Raw genomic sequence first — 20,895 nt, 5'->3', positions numbered from 1 at the left:
GAGCAAAAATGTTAACACAACCAGAAGCTGTGAAGCTGAATGTGTGATTCTGATGGCAGAGTTAAAATTATTAGTGTAAACAGAGCAAGTGTTGTGTGTTAAGCTGCTAAAATTAATTTCTGGCTCCCAGATGAGAATCACATACAGGCTACTTGCTTTGCAACTGTAAATTGTCAAGAAAAATATTTCTGGTTTAGATATTTCAAACCACAGTACCTGTTCCATTTGTTAAAACACTGAACCCAACTCTGGTAAAAATAGAGAGGTACAGTGTGTACATTTTGCACTGTCCCTGCACTGCCTAATTCGGAATTATTAATGCATCAACATTCAGTTTCTGTTGCAGCACAGGGTGGTTTTTCTAAAGTTACAGCAAATTCGGAAAAAGAACACATTTTCTCTTTCATCCCCAGCTGTTCGTGCTGCACATGAAGAGATATGTCAGATGCTGCAAAGAATCAAGAAGGATGGAGATTATTGATGGTGGGAAGTCCGGCTTGGATGGTCTTCTACAACAACAGAAGCACTAAACACAATGCTGTATCTCGTGATTTTACTGCTTTTGGTTATATTTTGTTTGTTGTTAACTATTGCTTTACATATCAAGGTCTGGAGAATGGCTAAACAAGCTGTGCTGCTGAAAGGACTTCCTTGAGTGTTCTACATCCCCTACATTTTCAATTTATATAATTGGTCATGTAAAAATAAAGAAATAAGCACTGTCCATTTATAGGCACAAGGACAAGAGGTGACCACACCATCACTCTGATGGAAAGAATGACTGACTTTACTCATGGGGTGGCCTGTGGTGGTGCAGAACACCTGCCATCTCCAGTTAAGCCTCAACAGTGTTTTTGCCTTTGTGTAAGTGCAGTGAGCTGGGACACTCAGGCACTCCCTGTTATACCTGAAATTCCTGCTGCTTGAATCACGGCCTGATCAGAGAGGAGCCAAGACTGTACAATCTGGGAGTACTGGAACTGTATGGCTGGGAGAAATTTCCAGGATTGCCTCAGTTGGATTGCAGCCTGAAGGAAAAGTTTTCTGACTAACATCAATTATCTCGCAGTCCTATAAATAATGTTACTAATCAAAGAGCCCCTTGAGCTCTTAGACTGGCAGCAGCCTGTGATCCTTGATCTGGCTGGGACACGTTTCAGGGTAGGCATTTTGAGATTCACTTTTGAGTGACACCAATGAAAAAGAGCCCTCTATGGGGCAGATCCCAGTTGTCCACGAGAGCTGGTAAATGGAAAGTGTGAGTAGGTCAGTAGGGGGAAGAAAATCCTCAAAGAAGTAGCTGAGTTGAAAAATGTCCTCTCCAACACTCTACAAAATAAGCCTCATGTGAACCTTGCCATTCTCAAATATTTAACTAAGTCATTGTATTTGATTGTAGTGAATTCCATTGGATTACTGTGTTAAATTGGCCGATAATTAAGTGCTGATTAGGAGCCACTAAGAATCATACAATCTAATCTTGTGATTTATTGTAGAAGTATTAATAAATCCTAAATTGCTGCTAAACCAGAGTTGACGAAAAATCTATTCACGGTGATTTTGAATCCAATCTATTTAAGGGCTTCATATCAGCATTTTTTTGGTTCTTGTACTATTATTCAGGTCAACAACATATTTTTAAAATCTCTACTGAAACAAAAAAGGGAGAACGAACAGCATTCCTTGATCCAGCAATAAAATTAGCCCAAGCACAGCAACTTTCTGAATCTCTGTCCAAACATTCACAATTTGTTCCCGGTATCTCTTAGAGCTATTCATTCATTTTCCACATCCACTTTCACTCAGAGTAAGTACATCTTGATTCTCTAAAGAATTTGTATTGTTGTTATTATTTTTGAGCTGATTGCACAAAACTGCAATTGTTGAAATTTGCAGGCAAAGATGACAAAAGCTGAATGCCATGGTTGAACTCCAGAGGGCTTCAAGTACGTTTGTAATACATGTTTAACTCAGTAAAGGTACTTTTTCTCAGTGGCCGGCTTACTAAAACTGAGAAGAGCTTTTTCTGCAGTCTCCTTGTTTGTCAAATGTAGCAACTCAATAGCCCTGTGGCACAATGTTTGAGCTTTTTCCCTGCATTGAACTGAGAAGCAAGAGCTGATTGAGAAAAATCAGCAGAATTGCTATAGTGAAAAAGAAAACCTTACAAAATCCGTAAGCAAACATCCACATCCCTTCACCCCAAATAGTAACCTGAAACAGATACATAAGTGTTTCAAAGAAGAAAAACATCTGGTTTAAATTAGGTCTTTAAAACATACTACAAGATCATAAAAGCTTAGCACACATAAGATATGCTAGAACTGCATTTGTATATATATATTTCTTTTAAAATCTTCTTACCTCTCCCACAACTTCAATAATGTCACCGACTTTTAATTCCAGTTCATCCTCATTTTGAGGCAGATAACTGAAAGCCACCTGACATCTTCTTCGTCTGTTCCTCTCTCCTAGCGAAAATTAAGGAAATGAGAAAATCATGAGAAAATGAAAGCAAAATTTCCATATCAAATACAAGCCATGCAAATTGATTCAAGATGAAAAATAATCATTATTATATGCAACATTATCAAAATAGCAAAATATTTTCAGCATTTGCAATACTTAAGTCTATTAATCTAGAATTAATTTATCAAAAGATGGTAGAGGAAAGGTTTCTGAGATTATTTATTTCAACTATTTTTATAATCTGAATCAATTAATGCCTCATCTGAGTGAAAACAAATTGTAGTAACTTTTTTTTTTTTTCCTTTCTGTGATATTACTGAACAGTCAAAATTTAACCAACAAATTATAATTCCTCAGTGACAAAATGAGAAGACTTTATCCAGAGGATCTTTTCAGGTGCATTTGCTAAAATTGAGATTCTTAGCTAATGCTCTATACAAATGGCGCAAGCAACTCTAGAAACTGAATGGGTAGGGGAGAGGCTGCAAAACTTTGTGTGGCTTTTGTTCTTACAGAAACACAGTCTCAGCAAATTGCTTCATCTTGTATCTTTAGTTTTCCATTATTCCCTCGCAGGTGTACACGTATCTGATGAATGTTTAAAAAAAAAATCAAACATATTCCTTTTTGTACATATATATACATATGTATGCATGTATATGTATTTACGTGCACATTTTTAAACTGCACATTCGTGAATTAATATCGTCACAGAATCATAAAATTACTTGGATTGGAAGGGGCCTCAAAGATCATCTAGGTTCAATTCCCCTGCTGTGGACAGGGTTGCCAACCATATTAGATTGCCCAGAAATCCATCAGGTCTGGCCTTGGACATCTCCAGGGATGGGGCATCCACAGCTTCCCTGGCCAGCCTGTGCCAATGCCTCATCATCCTCTGAGTAAAGAAAACATAAGCTCCCTTTCCCCCTGAAGAAGAGTTAGTGTGGTCAAGGTTGGTCAATACTGATAGTCAACCAGCCACTGGAAATGACAGTATCATCCAGATTTCTCTCCAGATTAGATATCCAGGCTCCTGTGAGAAACTGGTATGCGTCTTTGGATGGAAGGCTGCAAACAGGCTTGAATTCATACTCCGAATAAGCATTAAGACCTTTAATTTGACCCTTTTGCCATCACAGTTTGAAGACATAAATGAAAAGATCGGTTTCATAATACTGTTTGCCAAATCCACTGGCATACACTTAAGTTATAGTTGTATGACTTGTAGCAAAGTGGAGACAAACTGGAACGAGTTCAACATACTATCATGAAGATACTTAAGGGACAGGAGCATCTTTTATATGAGGAGAAGCTGTGAAGGTGGGACTCTTCAGCCTGGAGAAGAGGAGACTCTGTGGGACCTAATGAATGTGTATAAATACTTCAAGGGAGGGTTTACAGAGGATGGATCCAGGCTTTTTTCAGTGATGCCCAGAGCAAGGACAGAGGCAATGGGCATAAAATGAACACAGGAGGTTCCCTCTGAACACCAGGCAGCACTTCTGAGATGTGCAGGTGATAAAGCACCAGCACAGGCTGCCCAGAGGCTGTGCAGTCTCCTCTTTGGAGATCTCCAAGAGCTGCATGCTGTGGGCCTTTGACTAAGTGCACTACGACAGTAGTTTTCACAGCCTCTGAATTTCTGGAAGAGTGGCAAGTTTTGAATGATAAAATTAAACACCGAATCATAGAATCCTTAGAGTCAGAAGGGACATTTAAAAGTCATCTAGTCCAACTCCCAATAATAACAGCATAATGCAGTATAACCCAACTTGCTCAAATTGGCTTTTTTTCTCCACCTACAGAAGGACTGATCATTCTTCACCATCTAAACCAAAATGGACCTATATCGACAACTTTACACAGCCACACTCAGAATAACATAAATAAAATAAATAGCTTCCATATCAAGTACTCTTTTGTTGCGCAAAAGTAAGAAGGCAGCTACTTTTCCTGAAGATAACATTCCCACTTTGATTTCTAACATCAAGCAAGGACCGTTGCCTGATGTGATAGATGTCAGTTGGCATACTATTTAATAATCAATACTGTGTCACTCTTGGAGAATACTTTTGAGCTCACTAAGAGCAAGAAATAAACAGTTCTGGAAGTTAATAACAGAACTGCATGAATCCTTCACCTTCCCACCCCGTAATTTTTTTTACCGCTACAGAGAATCTTGAGAAAGTCTGCACTTAGCTGTTAGCCTCCTGCTGTCTCTCTGTTCTCCCATTCTTCCTGAATATCTTTCTTTAAAGAAATAGCTAAGTTGAAAGTAGCACACCAACAAAAGGCTTAAGTACCAACCAGCTTCTGTCTTTGGTCTAAAGCGAGACACAACACATCCAGTAGCGAATACCTTCAGGTTTAAGGAGAAGCTGCTGTTGGGGACCCCATGCCTGCTAATATTTGGGCACTGAAGTTCTTGAACAGTGCAGGAAATGGATGAAGAATCTCTACAGCAAAGAGTCATCTATTTTTATTTACACTAAAGAAATACCAGTAAAGAGTAAGGGTATGACTTTTCTAAGAAAACAGAGCTGATAGGAAAAGAGAGAAGACTAAAGAAACAGTGGAAATATGAAAAATGTTAGTAAAGAAGAACTCCCTTTTTGCAAATATACTATTCTCAGCCCAGCACCACAGATTTTTTTATCTTTTTTCTTAACTAGCACAAAGGCTCCAAAGGCAGCATGCTGAGGAAGCACAAAGGCCCAACAGGGACAGCTAATAAGCAGCTTAGACTGAAAAACTGAAGTCTCAGTCTTCTCTTGGCATTTTCCCTTCTGCTAACATTGCACTTATTGCAGAGTATGTTACAGTTTAGTATAAACTGTTAATCAGCATCTGAGATCTAAATGATGCACTATAACTTTGAAGTGTAAGAAATGTGATGAACATAAATTGATTTTAAACCATAGCGAGCAGTAAATCTACAATGAAGATTGTAGATATTTTCCAATCTTACTTATGGTTTTTTTTTTCCTGACTTTTAAATTAATGAAGATTTTTGCATCTTTCTCCACGTTAGAGCATAAACTGACTTATTTGGTAGTGAAAAATTACTGACTGGTGAGAAGGCAGGTAATAAATCTAGTGCTTTAAAAATCAGGAAAGGTTGTTGCAAAGTCATCAAGGGCTTTTAGAAACTTTAAAAGAAATAATAATAATAAAAAAAAGCTCAGTAAAATTTTATTGGAGAAGTATAACAATTTGTAGTAAGTAACCTGCTACAGGCAAACACCACACTGTGCTCTTCCCGCTGGTTGCAGTTCTAGACTTTTTAATTTCCTAACTGTAACTCAACATCAAAAGTGTTTGGAAAGCAAAATATCTATGAGTTGCAGTTGGGAACTGTTTGGAACAAGCAGCCATACAGAAATAACATCTGTCTCCCTGTTGAAAAATGTCGGCTTTCATTCACACAGTTATAATAAACCTTTTAGAAAAAAACATGCACATGCCTAATTTGTGCAGTCTGTTCTTAAAATACATTATGCAGCTACAGAAGAACTTGCTGCAGAGCATACTGCATCTGAAGCTATGACACCAAGAACCCGACTGCTGCAATGCAGGTTGGGCTTTGCTTCGCTCCTTCTACAGACTGCGTTGAGGCCACTGGACCTGGCGTTGTGTAGGTCTCACCAAGGGAGGAAAAAAATACACCTTGGATACACTGCAAAAGCTACAATTGTGGTTGTCTACCTTGTGTGCGGGTGCTAATTGTCAGCTCCTGGTCACCCTACTTGTGGTTACTGTCGCTGTGTCCTGAGCAGCGACCAGCCTCTCTAATTATTCCCCAGAGAGTTTCACTCTGAGCAAAACCTGCTAGCTTAGAAGTGTAAGCACTAGACGTGAAGTAGCTCCATTTTTTCTTTATTCTAAGATTCGCATAGCTGTCCCTGAGGTGGATGTCTCAATGTGAGCCCATCACTCTGGAGCAGAGAGAACCTAATACCTCCAGAGGGCAGTTAGTGTCACTGTAAAACAGATGACAAAAACATATCAGATAAACTCTCTGGAAAGGCCTTTTTCTACTGATGTGGTGAGACGAGGCTTCAGCTTGACCTTTAAAATGTCTAAAGTTAGGCCAAATGGAAAAAAGAATGAACACACGTTTAAAAACTTTGAAGGAACAAATCTAGTGATGTTTTCAAAGTGATGTTTGATCCCGTTATAAAAACAGCGTGGTTGTCTCTAGTAGCAGGATACTGGGTCTTGATTTAAAAGAGTCTCCTCCAGTTGAGTGCATGCAGCAGTGGGACCCAGAGAGCTTGCTGCTTACTGATGCCATTGCCTTTGTGCCTGTGCTGTTATTGTCAGTGAAGACCACATGGTGACTGTCAGTAGCAGGTCCATCAACTGCACAAATCTTGTTTATTCTATGACAAGAGAACAAGTTCAACAACCTGTTCTGTGATACTACCACAAGAAGCAAAAAACTACAGAAGAAAAGCCAGAACACACCCATAGAGCAAACATCTGTATCTTTCCTTGACAAAATGTCAACCTAAATGGTTTATAATCTCTTCAAAACTAGGCCACAGAGTTTTGTAATTGGGTCTGTTTTGAAAAGACACATATTGACACCATTGCAGCTCAGACAATCCAACCAAATTGCTCCTGCATTTCCTTTTATTTTAAAGGTGCATTGCTATGGAAATTGCATGGGTTATGCTGGGGACTGAGAGGCTTGAGTCAAGCTTTGTTGTGTGTGGAGCCTAAAGATATTTCAGCCAAATCTAAATATTCCAAATACAGTAAAGCACATCACAGCCCCTGCAGGCCCATAAACTCCTCTCTGCCTTGGGCTTGCTGAGCAGGCACGGGGGAACCATTGGGGGAAACAGATCCACTGGGCCACATGTAAAGCAGATGCAAAGAAACTGAATTCAGTACATCTGTATGAGAAAGAAGCCCCTTTCTAGCAGTTCTATTGTGAAGAAAATGACAAGTTTGAGGAAAAGTTTCCAATCTTCTACTTCACATTCCTATGCATGCAGCAGAATCTGCCCATCAGTTGCACTTCCCACCCTTCCAGCTTGCAGAGATAAATCTGCAGCTGAGGGGAACTGCTTCAAGGCACAGTGTCTTCTGGTGAGGCGCGCAAGAGTGCGATACGACTCAGCCAGAAACCAGTTCTAAATTTAACATGCAAGGAGACGAAAGGCTACTACTGTACAACTAAGAGGCCATATATATGATGACAGCTATTTTGGACTGCCAGCCGAGATGGTTACTAGTATGTTTGCTTGTTTCTTTTTTTTTTTTTTTTTAATTATAAATCACCAAATTGTGTATATTAAATGCAAATGTTAAGAAAAAGGTTGAGCTACAAGCTTACTTCTGGGAAAAATTCTTCTTAAAAGCACTAACCTGACTAGATGCCTTTGAAAAACAAACCTTACGTAATTAAGGGCAAACAGCTAGTTTTATATATATATATATATATATATATATATATTATTTTTGTAAAGCATATGGAAGATAGTGTTGAAATACTTCAAAATCCTGATCACACTCAATGTTAGTGCTGACTTTGTCATTATCTTCCACAATACAAAGACTTCATCTTAAATCCACTCACAAGTAGAAGTACTGTTTAGATTTTAAAAGATTTTAAACCTGGTTTGCCAATTTCCAATTTCAATCTGTTCCTAGAGGATTTTGGCAGTGTTTTTCTGACCTGGGATGTGATATGTCAATTCCAAATCCCTCATCACCCACATGCTGTTAGAATGCTTTTGGCCAGATGACAAAACATCCTGACTGCAGACTGTTCCCTGTCTAGCAAAAAACAGAACTAAGCTGGGTAAGTGAACATCTTAAGAGCGAAAAAATGTGTTTTGTTTTGTTTATTTTTTATTTGTGAAACTACACCAGAAAACTGCAAGGAGGGACAATGGGAGGAAGAATATTTAAGGTGCTTCCAGTACTCCACCCAACATGTTATGTAAAACTGCTGTGCTTTTCTAAAAGTAGATGAACTGGAAAGTGCTCTGCTTTGATGCGTGCAGCTGAATCATGGAGATTGCAGGACTCCATTAAACACGTTTAAGCTACAAGATAATGTGCCATCACAGTAATGTATTACTATGAGTGTATTGAAACTTTACTGCTACTGGGGAGTTGTTGCTCTCCTCACAAAATCACTACAGTTGGAAAAAAACTCTAAAATGATCTAGTCCAGCTTTCTACCTACCACCAATATTGTCCACTAAACCATGTCCCTAAGAACCACATCTATGCTTTCCCTGAACACCACCAGAGATGGTGATTCCACCAACTCCCTAAGCAGCCTTTTCCAACACCTCAACACACTTCCCAAAAAGAAATTCTTCCTAGTATCCAACCTGAACCTCCCCTGGTGCAACTTGAGGTCATTCCCTCTCATCCTATCTCTGTTACTTGGGAGAAGAGGCCTACTGCCCACCTCACGCAACCTCCCTTCAGGAAGTTGTAGAGAGCAATGAGGTCTCCCCTGAGCCTCCCCTTCTCCAGACTGAACAATCCCAGTTCCCTCAGCCATCTGTGCTCCAAACCCCTCACAATTTCAACGCCCTTCTCTGGACACGCTCCAGGGCGTCAAATTCTTTCTTCTAGTGAAGAGCCCAAAACTAAACACAGTACTTGAGGTGCAGCCCCATCAGAGCTGAGTACAATGAGACAGTCACCTCCCTGCTCCTGCTGGCTGCACTAATTCTGACACAGGCCAGGATGCCATTGGTTTCTTGGCTGCCTGGGCACACTGCTGGCCTAAGTTCAGCTGAGCATCAACCAACATCCCCAGATCCTTTTCCTCCATGCAGTGTACCAGCCAGTCTCCCCCAAGGCATTAGTACTGCCTGCAGTTGTTGTGACCAAAGTGAAGGACCTGGTACTTGGTCTTGTTGAATTTCATCCCACTGGCCTCAGCCTGTAGATCCAGCCTGTCCAGATCTCTCTGTAGAGCCTTCCTACCATCAGGCATATTGACTCTTCCCCCCAGCTTGGTGTCATCTTTTTCTAGACTCCACAGCAGCACTTCCAGGTTTCAGCCATTGGATTGCTCCTGTGACTTTTATAACTAAGATTTGTTTGTAAGGAATATGGAAGCCTCGATGACATTGTTATGCCATCACATTTTAATACACATGCACACTCAGAAGAATATAAGACTTCATATAATTCAATAAATTCATTCTTTGTTTGAAAACATGCAGTCTTACAACAGGTATGAAGCTTTCCCACAACAGCAGTAATTACTGGAAGTTACTTAGAGCAGCAACCTAGCACCAGTGACTATATGCTTGTAGGAGAAAACCATTAACTGAGAACTGCGTCACTTCTGTATGCCACAGTGTGCCAGGCTTTTGCATTAGACAGAGAGAACTGGAATATCAATGAAGCCATGATTGTTATTGAAGTCTAACCTGAAGCAGAAACAAATGGTATTAAAAAAATAACTGTAAACAAACTCAAAAGATAGCTGCTATAGTTTAACCATAGAAACCTACATCTTTTTTTTTTTAGTCTGAAATGTATTGTATATGTATAAAATGCATAGACACTTCTGTCAGTGTAATACCAAGAATGCAGCCAAAGTATCACACCATCATCACCAGAAAATTGGACAAAGTGGGCCCAAATTTCAACAGGAATGCTTGCCACACAGCCTGTATTATTATGGTGTCTTTTATGGGGAAAGCATAAAATACTGTATTAACCTAACCACATGCAGAAATGAAAATATGCATGTTCATCGAAGCTACGTCTAAATCCTGTATCTTTTAAGCTTCATACTGTTAGTGACTATTTTGGATCAGCAGCACATGTGAAACACTCCTTAATGAAATGAAAATTGGAACTTGCTGGCAAGGTTTCAGAAAAGGTTTTGAAACTGCAGTTAAAAAGCAGTTACACAGTCCTGATAAACACTGGACAAGCTCCCTTAGCTTGTCATCACTTCGAAAATCAACCATTCCTACAGTGGGAAGAGATGCAAGAATAGCCCTCAGCAGAAATCGTTGGTTTGATAGCACCTCTTGTCAAACAAGCCATTACCTTGCCCATTCTCAGCACTAAAAATTTGTTGCTTGTTTTAGTGTCTTTCATGTGCTGTGCAGCTCAAGAAGCACTAAGTATTTCTGTCCTCACTGTGATACTGGCAAGTCAAGGAATGTTTCAGCAGTGTAACTGTGTGACTTACTCTACTGCCACAAGCAGGAGGTCCCATGCCTTGTAGTAAGATTCACCATCCTTCCCTATGCAGTTAACATCTCATGGAGACAAGGGGGCCTGTTACCAACACAAGATCTTGCACATAGCTTTATATTTGGTTTCTTTTCTCATATTCAGAACATTTTCAAGGATAAATTACAGAAACAGACTTTTAAAATAGCTAGCATATAATTCATAAGAAACAAATCTGCAACGAGCTTCAAGAAATACGGCAGATATGATATCTGTATCAATAAATGAGAATTTCTAAAGAGAAAAAGGCACACAAATTTGAAATGCTCTTTTCTGGATGGTAGATAAAGTTTCAGAATGCTAGAACAGAAACACGACAAGACTTACAATTGGCCCATAAAAGCCCTTTTCTCTTTCTACTGGCATTCTAGAGATCTAAAGTTGTCACTGGATAATTGCACAGTTATTCCCTCAGACATGTTTTGAGATCCAATTGATTACTTAACTTTATTGCTTTTTTTGTATCGCTTTCTTGAGAAAGTGTTTGAATAAACAGATTTAAACATAAATTGCTGCTGTACCCTGCTCGCTACTCATGTTCCATCCCATAATCCACTTAAATTGCCTGCGAATGGTAGCACTTGACAAAATAAAAGGAATGAGTGCAAATAGCTCTAATTGTGAAACCACTGTGCAATTCAGCTTGTGTTCTCCTCATTTTAAGTAACAGGATTTCAATCAAACTGAATGGATTCCTACACAGTGAACTCCAAAATTACTAACTTTGTACTTCAAAACTGCTCTCTTGAAAAATGACTTTTGTCCAACTTAAAAAAACCTCCAGAACGGTTTTTAAAATTATGGCTCTTTTTTCTAAAAGAATGCAGTAAAACTGTGCTAGTTCATATCAGTCGTTGGCAACCCTGCCCATGGCAGAGGCACTGAAAGTAGATGATCTTTGAGGTCCTTTTCAACCCAGGCCATTCTATGATTCTATGATTTTCAGCCACCAGACTATCAGTGCTTTCTGACACATCCTCCACCTGCGTAAAGATATTACAGAGCAAATCTAACTTCCGCTACGCTAATTTCAAGTAAGCCTTTTTTTAAAAAAAAAAAAAAAAAAAAAATTAAGGGCTAAAAATCTATCATCAGGATTTAATTTGCAATCCAGCAGCTAATAGTATGCATCAAATAGGCCTCAAAAATGATGGACGGATGCAACAAACACAGCAACTCATTTTCACGTCGCTGCACTCATGAGAGCTGTTACAAAATGAGCACCTGCAATAAAACACCACCGCCTAACAAAAAACAAACATCTCTTTCATACTGAGCACTTAGAACGTCAGTCAGATTTTTAATCTGGGATCTCATTTTTCTCTAGAGTATTTATATAATTTCAGTATTTGTTTGGAAACAATTACAGGCAACAAAGTTCAATAAAAAAAAATATCATAAATCCACAGAGAGAGCAGACATCACCTTCCTGTTAAGAGATATACTTAAATTCTAGGAAACTACATGTCATTTGCCTTGAAATGTAAGTCTAGATAAATCCCAAATTCAAGGAAGCTTGTATGTGAAATGAGGACATGCCCTGGTAAACTGGGGAAATAGCTTGCTTGGTCCAATGAAATGGGTCTGATTCTGCAGCTTTAACGTGGTGACAAGTCCTCACTTGTACAGAAACCCTCTCTCATGTGTCTTCCACAGCAACAGAGCTGTGACATCCTCAACATGTAGCAGAGACCAGTGCTGCTCCCTGAGCTGGAGACATGCAGCAGCTCAGCAGGCGAGGTGATACAACGATCTGTCCTTCAGCTCAGCTGAAAGGAGAACACACCAGGAGGAGCCCTCAATTGCACTCCTCATGTTAAGACTTGGTATTATTTCTCAGCTAACAGTGTGAAAATGCTATAATCCAAAATAACCTGCCATTTTAAAAAGCATGATATGCTGTGCTTTGCTATTTGTGGGTTGCCCAGGTGACTGGGAATATAAGTTCAAGAGACCAAGAAATAAAAAGGATAAATAAATCACAGAATCACAGAAGCTTAGGGGTTGGAAGGGACCTCTGGAGATCGTCGAATCCAACCCCTTGCTTCTCTAAAGTCGGTTGCACAGGAAAGAAGGTGGGTTTTGAATATCTCCAGAAAGGGAGATACCACCACCTCTCTGCACCCTTCCAGTGCTCTTTCACCTTCACAGCAAAGAATTTCCTCCTTGTGTTCATATGGAACTTCCCACATTTCAGTTTGTGCCCACCAACCCTTGTCCTGTTACTGGGCACTGCTGAAAAGAGCCTGGCCTCATCCTCTAAACATCTGCCCTTCATATATATTTAAGCATTAAGATCTCCTCCTGGTTTTCTCTTCTCCTAGGTCTCTCTTGTTTGAAGCCCGAGAAATGGTTAGTTTATGCCAGCTAAGCAAAAGGCAGGTTTCCCAAAAGGTATCCTGGCACTGAAATTGAAAAGTAACAGTCAAGTGTTCCCCAACTTCACTGTAAATGAACAGTGCCACAGCATCCACACAAGATACTCCTTCTACAAGCGCAGGAAGAGTATTTCTGTGTCAGCCAAATCAGACATGTATCGCTATCCTCCAAAACTGAGCAACAGAAATGTGAAAACAGAATGGAAGGAAAAGGCTCTGTTTTGGCAAGTCACCAGCCCACATACACTGTGCAGGGGCAGAACAAGCCTCTCCAAGCAGTGCTGGAGAAAGGGAGGCAAGTGTTTCACGATACCTGCATTTTGCTAGCATCTTCAGCTTTTGGTGGTGAGAAACTCTGAATGTCACAGAACTTTTTCCAGATTTTCTTGGTTGTTCCCATTATTCAACCAAAGCTCTGTGGTATTGATAAGCATTCCTTTTCATCAAATTAAACTGACAAAGCAGCAGTTTGTACAAGAATGCTGCTAGCAATTTAGTTCTTTCATAGTGCCATTTTCAAATGATGCCAGATAGACCATGATGATTCACATAGGATCACAGAATGGTCCAGGCTGAAATGGACCTCAATGATCACCACATGCAGGGCCACCAACCTCCACATTTAATTCTAGACCAGGCTGCCCAGGGCCCCATCCAACCTGGCCTTGAACATCTTCAGGGTTGGGGCACCCACAACCTCTCTGGGCAGCCTGTTCCAGAACCTCACCACTCTCTCTCTAAAGAATTTGTCCCTGACATCTAACCTAAATCTTCCCTCCTTCAACTTAAAAACACCTCCCCTTGTCCTGCTGTTATCTATCCTTTCAAAGAGTTGACTCCCCTCCTGTTTATAGGCTCCCCTTTAGATAGTGAAAGGCTGCTATGAGGTCACCCAGCAGCCTAGAAGATTTAATGTTCAATTATTTCATGGCTGCCTTGGACCTTAAGTTCTCACAGAGAGCAGGTCTTACACCTTAAAATCTGCGAGGGAGCATACATTCAGAGGTTTATAGCCCTAAGTGGGAGGGATTTGCTCAATTGGTATCAAGAATGCCAAGGTAACAATACATAGGAGCAGCAGGAAATCAAACAGTCAGCAGTGAATGGCACATTTTCTTCAAGTGCTGGAGAAAAATATGCATGGCAATGGCTGAGCAAACCATTTCCAAAAGCTAGTTTAAACATTCGGCGTAGTTGTTGTTACGGTGCATCCCGGCTACTTCATGTCAAACTCCCCTAAGATTCCGGGCATGCTTCACTTAATTCTCCCACCTTGACTTTCTGAGCCTATTTTCAGTACATCACTTCTTGCATTAAAAGATTCCACTGGACAACTGATGTCCTTTAAGCGCACCTCCTCCAATCACCTCAGGCATCTGTACTTCACTATGTGCTTCAGACAGAGAGAAGCCAGCCACACTACCATTGCTTGTAATGCATGAGTTTTATTACAATAAAACACACTAAGCACTACAGGCAAATCTTTTAAATTATACCGTGTTCACTGACTTATGTTCTGGACGCTAATAAGTAGCCTGCATTTTTCCCCATCGTGCCTACAATTTCATTTCACTGTATACACCTTTCACATAAATTGCATGTTATTTCTTTGCCAAATATGGCAGAATTGTTGAGAAAAGAGTTAAGATGATAAAAACATTAAAAAAAAAAAAAAAGAAGAAGTATTTTTAATATATAGAACACCCAGGGCACTTAAGTAGTAGTTACAATCATCTTTCAACAGCTTGTTATATACTACTTGATCTCCCTTGCTGCGTTTATCATAAATTATTATCCCCTGGTTCCATTAGAGATTCTATCTATCTATCCCTAGAGGCCTAATCTGGCCATAATGACCAACATAATTAAATGTTAACAACATGAGAGAGATTTGCAAGTATCCTCAGATATTTAGGCATATACAGGGTAAAGTTCACTCTAAAAGAACCCTGTTTCTGTATCTTTCAAATGCTTTGTAAAATCCAGTTCAATTTTTAACTCTAGTTTGTTGTTATGGCAAGGTAAGTATCCAAGGCAAAGACACACACTACACAATGTGTATCATATATCACATATATCATAATCTGCATTAAAAAAAAAGATAGGAAAAAGAGGAATAACTCAACGTCAAGGAAGAAATGAGAAGGTCTACAAATATTTTCATTCTAATAAGCAGAATAGGAAAGTCACCCTGGATGTTAAGACAGGTTTAGTCAAGACAGCAGGAACAGGAGCTGCTCTAGCATAAATGGGAAACAGAAAACTTGGAGCATCTTCCACCGTCAAGAAAAGATGCTAATATCAAAGTGATACAATAGTTGGCACCTGCATACTAAACCTAAACTTTCTTTCTTACAGCTATGCAATACCCTACTTTCCCAGTCTTTTTGCACTGTTCTCTTATTTTGTCTTCTTACATGACCAATAAAAACTGAAATCATGTAGGAATGCAATTTTGTCTTCACAAGAATGAAATAAAAAAGTAACAGAAACAAGAACATGTAGATATGTCCTGTAGACACCCTCTATCTTTACGAGGGTAGAAAAATTATGGGAGTGAGTCTGCATAATTAAAAGATCAATCATGCTACTCAAAACGCCAATACAACAAAACATTTTTTCTGTAACTTCCTCCCCCTAATTATCAGCAACCACAACTGAAGCATGAAAACATAAATACACACAACTTGTCTTAATATGCTCCTGGCACTTCTTTACGCACAAAGATTTACAATTACTTAGTAATTTGCCACCAACACATTTCCTCCTCTGTATTCCTTAATACTATTCAATATACAGATTAAGACAGTAGAATGACATAGTCATAGGTTTAATATTATATTCCACCTGTATACAGCAACAGAAGTGTATGATCAGTGCACACACCTCTTCCATCACTTTGGAAGAATGTGTACAAAAATGCTTCCTATTCCAACAGCTCATTTATGTACCAAAATGTAAGTTGATGGATGTCTTGCCGCCATTGCAGCCCACTGACAGTCAGTGAATTCATCTTTCCTTTCATATACTTTACACAAAATGCAATATGCAAATATTTAAATTGCTGCATCGGTCACTGGAACTATTGCTGTGTGTCAGTACATTGTTTTCATTTGATCAGAGAGACCCAAATGTATACTTCAGTGCCACTGCACCCTGCTTCAAATGCTAAAGCCATGGTTTTGGTAATTAGATTTACCCAAGGGATTTCTTATTATAGAATAGAAAGGACACACAACAATAAATAACTACAACGAGTGAAACCATGTGTGCTCACAGGAGGAAAGTTGTTAATGACTCCTTCAGTACCCAGAGTCAAATACTTTTGAACAGTCTTGCACTATGTGCAGAACCTGAATATTTCATGTACAAACATCCATTAAAAATCTTGCTTAAAAAAAAAAAACAAAAAAACACATTTGATTCCTCTCTGGTGCTGATGGTGAAGAGGAGCAGAAGGCATTCACAGCTCCATAAGCCCTGGCAGGGCTGAGGAATAACAACGTGCTCACCAGCAGGCTGTCCTGATAGCAGCCTCTCCAACATGCCCTGCATCCCACAGCACTGCTGAAGCCACTGAGATTCCAGACTAACACTCATATTTGTCCTCAGGGCTCAAAGTATTTCAGATGCTGTGAGCAGAAAAAGCATGTTTCCTTGCAGAGCTATGCCACATCCTGATACAGTGCTCTGCAAATATTAAATAACCTACTAACACTGAACGAAACACCTTCACAAAATGCAGCGCCTGGGAACTAATAGGAATCATGTCTGTATTATAAAACTTGTGCTGCTTGCATTATTGAAAAATGTAGAGTAAGAACATTCAGTAATATGGAGAGCCTTTAAACACAGAGTATCAATACCTAAGATGGAAAAAAAGAACAAAAAAAGGCAAATCCAGGATTCTGTATCTCTGGCAGGACCACACAATAGATATTTCATACCTATCTGCTGCAAGGAAAAATTAATATAAATATATGTAAAACTTTATTTTTCTTTTTTTTTTCTTTTTTTCTTTTGGCTTTGAAGGCAAAAAGCTTACTCTGAGGTAATTTATGTCATTTATTTACGGAAATACCTTTGTAAGTAACTTATGACTTAAATCAGTCTTTTTTGATCAAATTCATTTCCTTTTCTCCTTTTAGATCGTTTATCTCGTTATGTTCCTATTTTGCACTGTTCACAGATGTTAGACATCTTAAAACCCATTAGGAGAACTGAAGCCTGCACTGAAACTCCAATTTAAACAACCCTTTGTTATGACAAAGAATAAGAGAGCATTTACACATGAGAAGAGTGCAGTAAGCGCAGATGGTGGCATGGTATTAACAGGAAGAAACAAACAACACTCTTCGTCTCCTTTTTCAGCAGATGAACCCAAAGCACCGATGACAACAAGTCTGATGATCATTTGGCATCAGTGCTAACAGAAACGATGCTTGGTCTTGCAAAACAATTTGCAATGGATATGTATGTGTGTAAAATGCCTCTGACCTCCAAATAACTTAGTGAACAAAGTCGAATTTATATTGGAAACGGAGGAAAATAGTACCAAAGAGTACCTTACTCTTTAAAGGAAGACACCTTTCTAGAACATACCACATCACTCAGTGTCAATAAGACTGCCTCCAGATAAACTCAGAAAACACTGTCCTCGTTTTACAGCAATGAGTGCTGGCAATCACTGCACAACTATCATTCCTTCATTTTCCACTTCAGTGCTTTCACTCAGCACAGAGATCCACATGAACGATAAAATATTCACCAAGGTATCTAGCCTTTTTCTTAAAGCAGGAGTGAAAAAATGTTCACTTTCTGAGTCAGAATAATTACTTCCCATCTGATTCTGTTCTCAATATTTTTAAGTGCAGAAGCCTATGAAGAACAAATTGGTTGCAAAAATTTTGCTGTAACAAGTCTCAAGTTCCACTGTCCTTTGGTGCCTTCAAGTACAAATCTGGACAGATGAACATATTAGGGCAAGACTCCCACCTATGAACAGTGCTGCAGAGAAATGGGCCCTTATGCAAGTTGAAGAGACAGGCTGTTCTGAAGTATCTTTGAAATATTCATGCAGTTAAAAATGACAAATGGACTTTGAAATTTTGTTCTCATCAATGATCAAACATATCTGCAAAAAGCACGATATTGGATATTGGATGTATAGCACAACAGCCAGTAACCAAAGGCTTAGTCATGTTGAACAAAAGCAGATTACAGTCCAAACACAAACTGCTTCTCCTTAGTAAAAGCAAGGAACCAGAAAGTTTGCACGCAGAGTCATTCGTCAATAATGATAGCTCTTTTAGGTTTAGAGATCCAGTAAGCAATAAAGCAGAAGAAAACGAAAATACTTACAGGATATCAGAATATCACTTTGCCTGTCCACTGTCCGGTATTATTCTGATGTGAATTTATAATCTTTAAGACATCTGTTATTTCAGGCTGGCAAAGAAAATAATCTCAAGAAGAAAGCAAGCAAATGAGTCATTTATCATCTGCCCTCTCTCCTCCTGACTGCTGATTTTGAATGATACATCATACAGTTTATTTATAAAAGGCACCACTGATATCTAATTTTGAACAAACCTTAAGTGACTGTTTTCTTCTATTCACACCACCTGTCCCAAATCTCAGGACTGTATTTATCTCTTCTTAGTTACTTTACCCATGTTCATATTTGTATGTAGCTTTGATCTACATACATGTATCACATGTATCCTTCATTTTAAAATACTCCTGTTAGAAGTAAAGGAGTATGTGTAGATACAGTTCACTGGTATCACAGTCACCTGAAGAGATTTTTCAAGACAGGCAATTGAAACTGAAATTGTTCTGGTGCTGTCCACTGTGGGCGCTATGTCTGTTACAGAAAAACAAGGAAGGCTGCAAAAGCTTCTCTGTTTAAAGCTACCAGTTAGAGGATGCAATGTCTGCTGGGCCAGCTGGCCACATGACAGCTATCAGAGACATCTATGCTAGAGGTACTGCTCCAATAGGAGAGCACTAGCAGGAAAAGCTACACTTCGGCAAGTCTTGACACAGCATAATAACACTTAGTTGACCCTTCTAGACTTCCATTATCTCCTAATGGATCTATCACCAACACTGCCTCAAGTTTACTTTCTTAGCTCTGCTCCCACCCCATCCACAATACATTCAGTTCAGCCTTTGCTGACACTCCTCTATCCTTTTCATCTTCATCTTTTTCTTCCACACACATTGACACTTTCTAGAGCACTTCTCTCCAAAATGTCTTTGTAAATACAGAGTAGTGAGTTTTCATTCTAAAAACTAGTCTGAAACATTTCTGCAGGAACAGAACTCCTGCCTCGAGCATGACTTGCATGCATTGAGACCACAAGTTCCTGTCTGCGCAGCATTTTGTCATTTGTCAAGCAACTAGAAAAGCAAGGATCTCTCAGGACCAGGATCTTTACTTATTACTGGAATATTTTGTACTAGCCAAACACTGGAGCAGGGTGCCCAGAAAGGCTGTGGAATCTGCATCCTTGGAAACAGTCAAAATTCAATCAGATGTAGTCCTGGACAACTTCCTCTGCGTATTGCTGCTTGAGCTGGGTCTGGACTAGACCATCTCAAGGGCTGCTTTCCAACCTCAGGTATGCTGTGACTGCATTTTAAGCTCACTCTTTAACTCTCCCTGCCCCACATGATTCTGTATCATTCCTCTGTTATTAATCTTCCTTGTCTACAGTTAGATTGCCAAAAGCCAAACAAGCTGCTCGGAGGCAACCTCCTTCCTGTGAGTCAGCCTTTGACAGAGAAAGATGCTGAGAGCAAAGTATATTACTGCAACTAGGTGGGAGCTGTCAGCAAACCCACACAAACTTGATTTCACATATTTGATACCTTCCCTTGTTTACAAACCTCACGTTAGTATACCCATTCTCCATCTCACCAGGCTGAAATGAACTCCCTTAGGATCTTATTTGCAGCTAATGCCACTTGGGATCAGACAGCAAATAGGAGAGCTGTGGGCTATGAGGAGTGGCACTTTGCCAGGGAGCTGCAGACAGCCTCTCTCTACAGCACCCTCCACCTCTCTCTTGTAAACTATCAAGACTTCTATTTAGATAACTAAAATACCTAAGGAAATTAAGTCTTCATTCTTATAGTAAGAATCCTCCAGAGCTACTGCTTATTTATATTCTTAAGCTCAAAGAGAAATCAAGACGATAAACTTCAACATTTTTGCTACTCTTTGTATTTTGACAAAGTGGGCATGAGTCAATGAGGAATTGCTTCACGTGCTTAGAAATACCTCAAACATTTACTTATATCTGTATATTACCATGTCATTTAAGATTAGTATGAGGAACAGCACGGCCAAAAACTTTGAAAAGTTATTTCATAAGCAGCTGAATGAACAAAAGCACCCAATACTTTATAATTGTCCCACCTCCAAGCCCACCCTTGCCCCAGCTTCCATTCCTATCATATACCTGCATGGCTGAGAACATGCTAGGATGTGCTTGGGACTATGGCAGAGCAATACTGCCTGCCTGCCCAGTATATCAATGTAATCCGGCCATGGGTGGCTGCTTCTCAGCATGGAGGTTTCCATTCAACTAGGTTTCCATTCACCAGTTGTCATAATTCTCTATTCAGCTTTCAACTTAAAAGAACTACTGTGTTCCTAAAAATGCCTTAAAGAACTGTTCTGTCAAATCTGGCCAGTATTACCTAGTTGGCTGAAAACAACCAAGGGAAGGGAGGCAAACACGTTTTCGAAGCTCTCAGGAAAGATCTGTCAGGAAAACAGGCTAACGCTCCAATAGCAGAGGCT

The 20,895-nt window shown here is 39.5% G+C and overlaps 1 protein-coding gene across 2 annotated transcripts in view; it reads right to left on the bottom strand.

Moving 5' to 3' along the window:
- SH3KBP1 (SH3 domain containing kinase binding protein 1) overlaps window positions 1–20,895 on the bottom strand; it is a 217,869-nt gene that overhangs the window by 103,999 nt on the left and 92,975 nt on the right. For both annotated transcript variants that reach the window (XM_042809914.1, XM_042809915.1), the window contains one exon: window positions 2,365–2,471. In XM_042809914.1, coding sequence (XP_042665848.1) covers window positions 2,365–2,471 — 107 coding nt within the window. The remainder of the gene's footprint in view (window positions 1–2,364; window positions 2,472–20,895) is intronic.

Source organism: Centrocercus urophasianus, unplaced genomic scaffold, assembly GCF_019232065.1.
Source record: "Centrocercus urophasianus isolate 14NV4802_14NV808 unplaced genomic scaffold, USGS_Curo_1.0 seq_12, whole genome shotgun sequence".
NCBI classification, from domain to species: Eukaryota; Metazoa; Chordata; class Aves; order Galliformes; family Phasianidae; genus Centrocercus; species Centrocercus urophasianus.
Note: the sequence above shows the minus strand (reverse complement) of the source record. Positions and strands in the feature narration are given on the sequence as shown.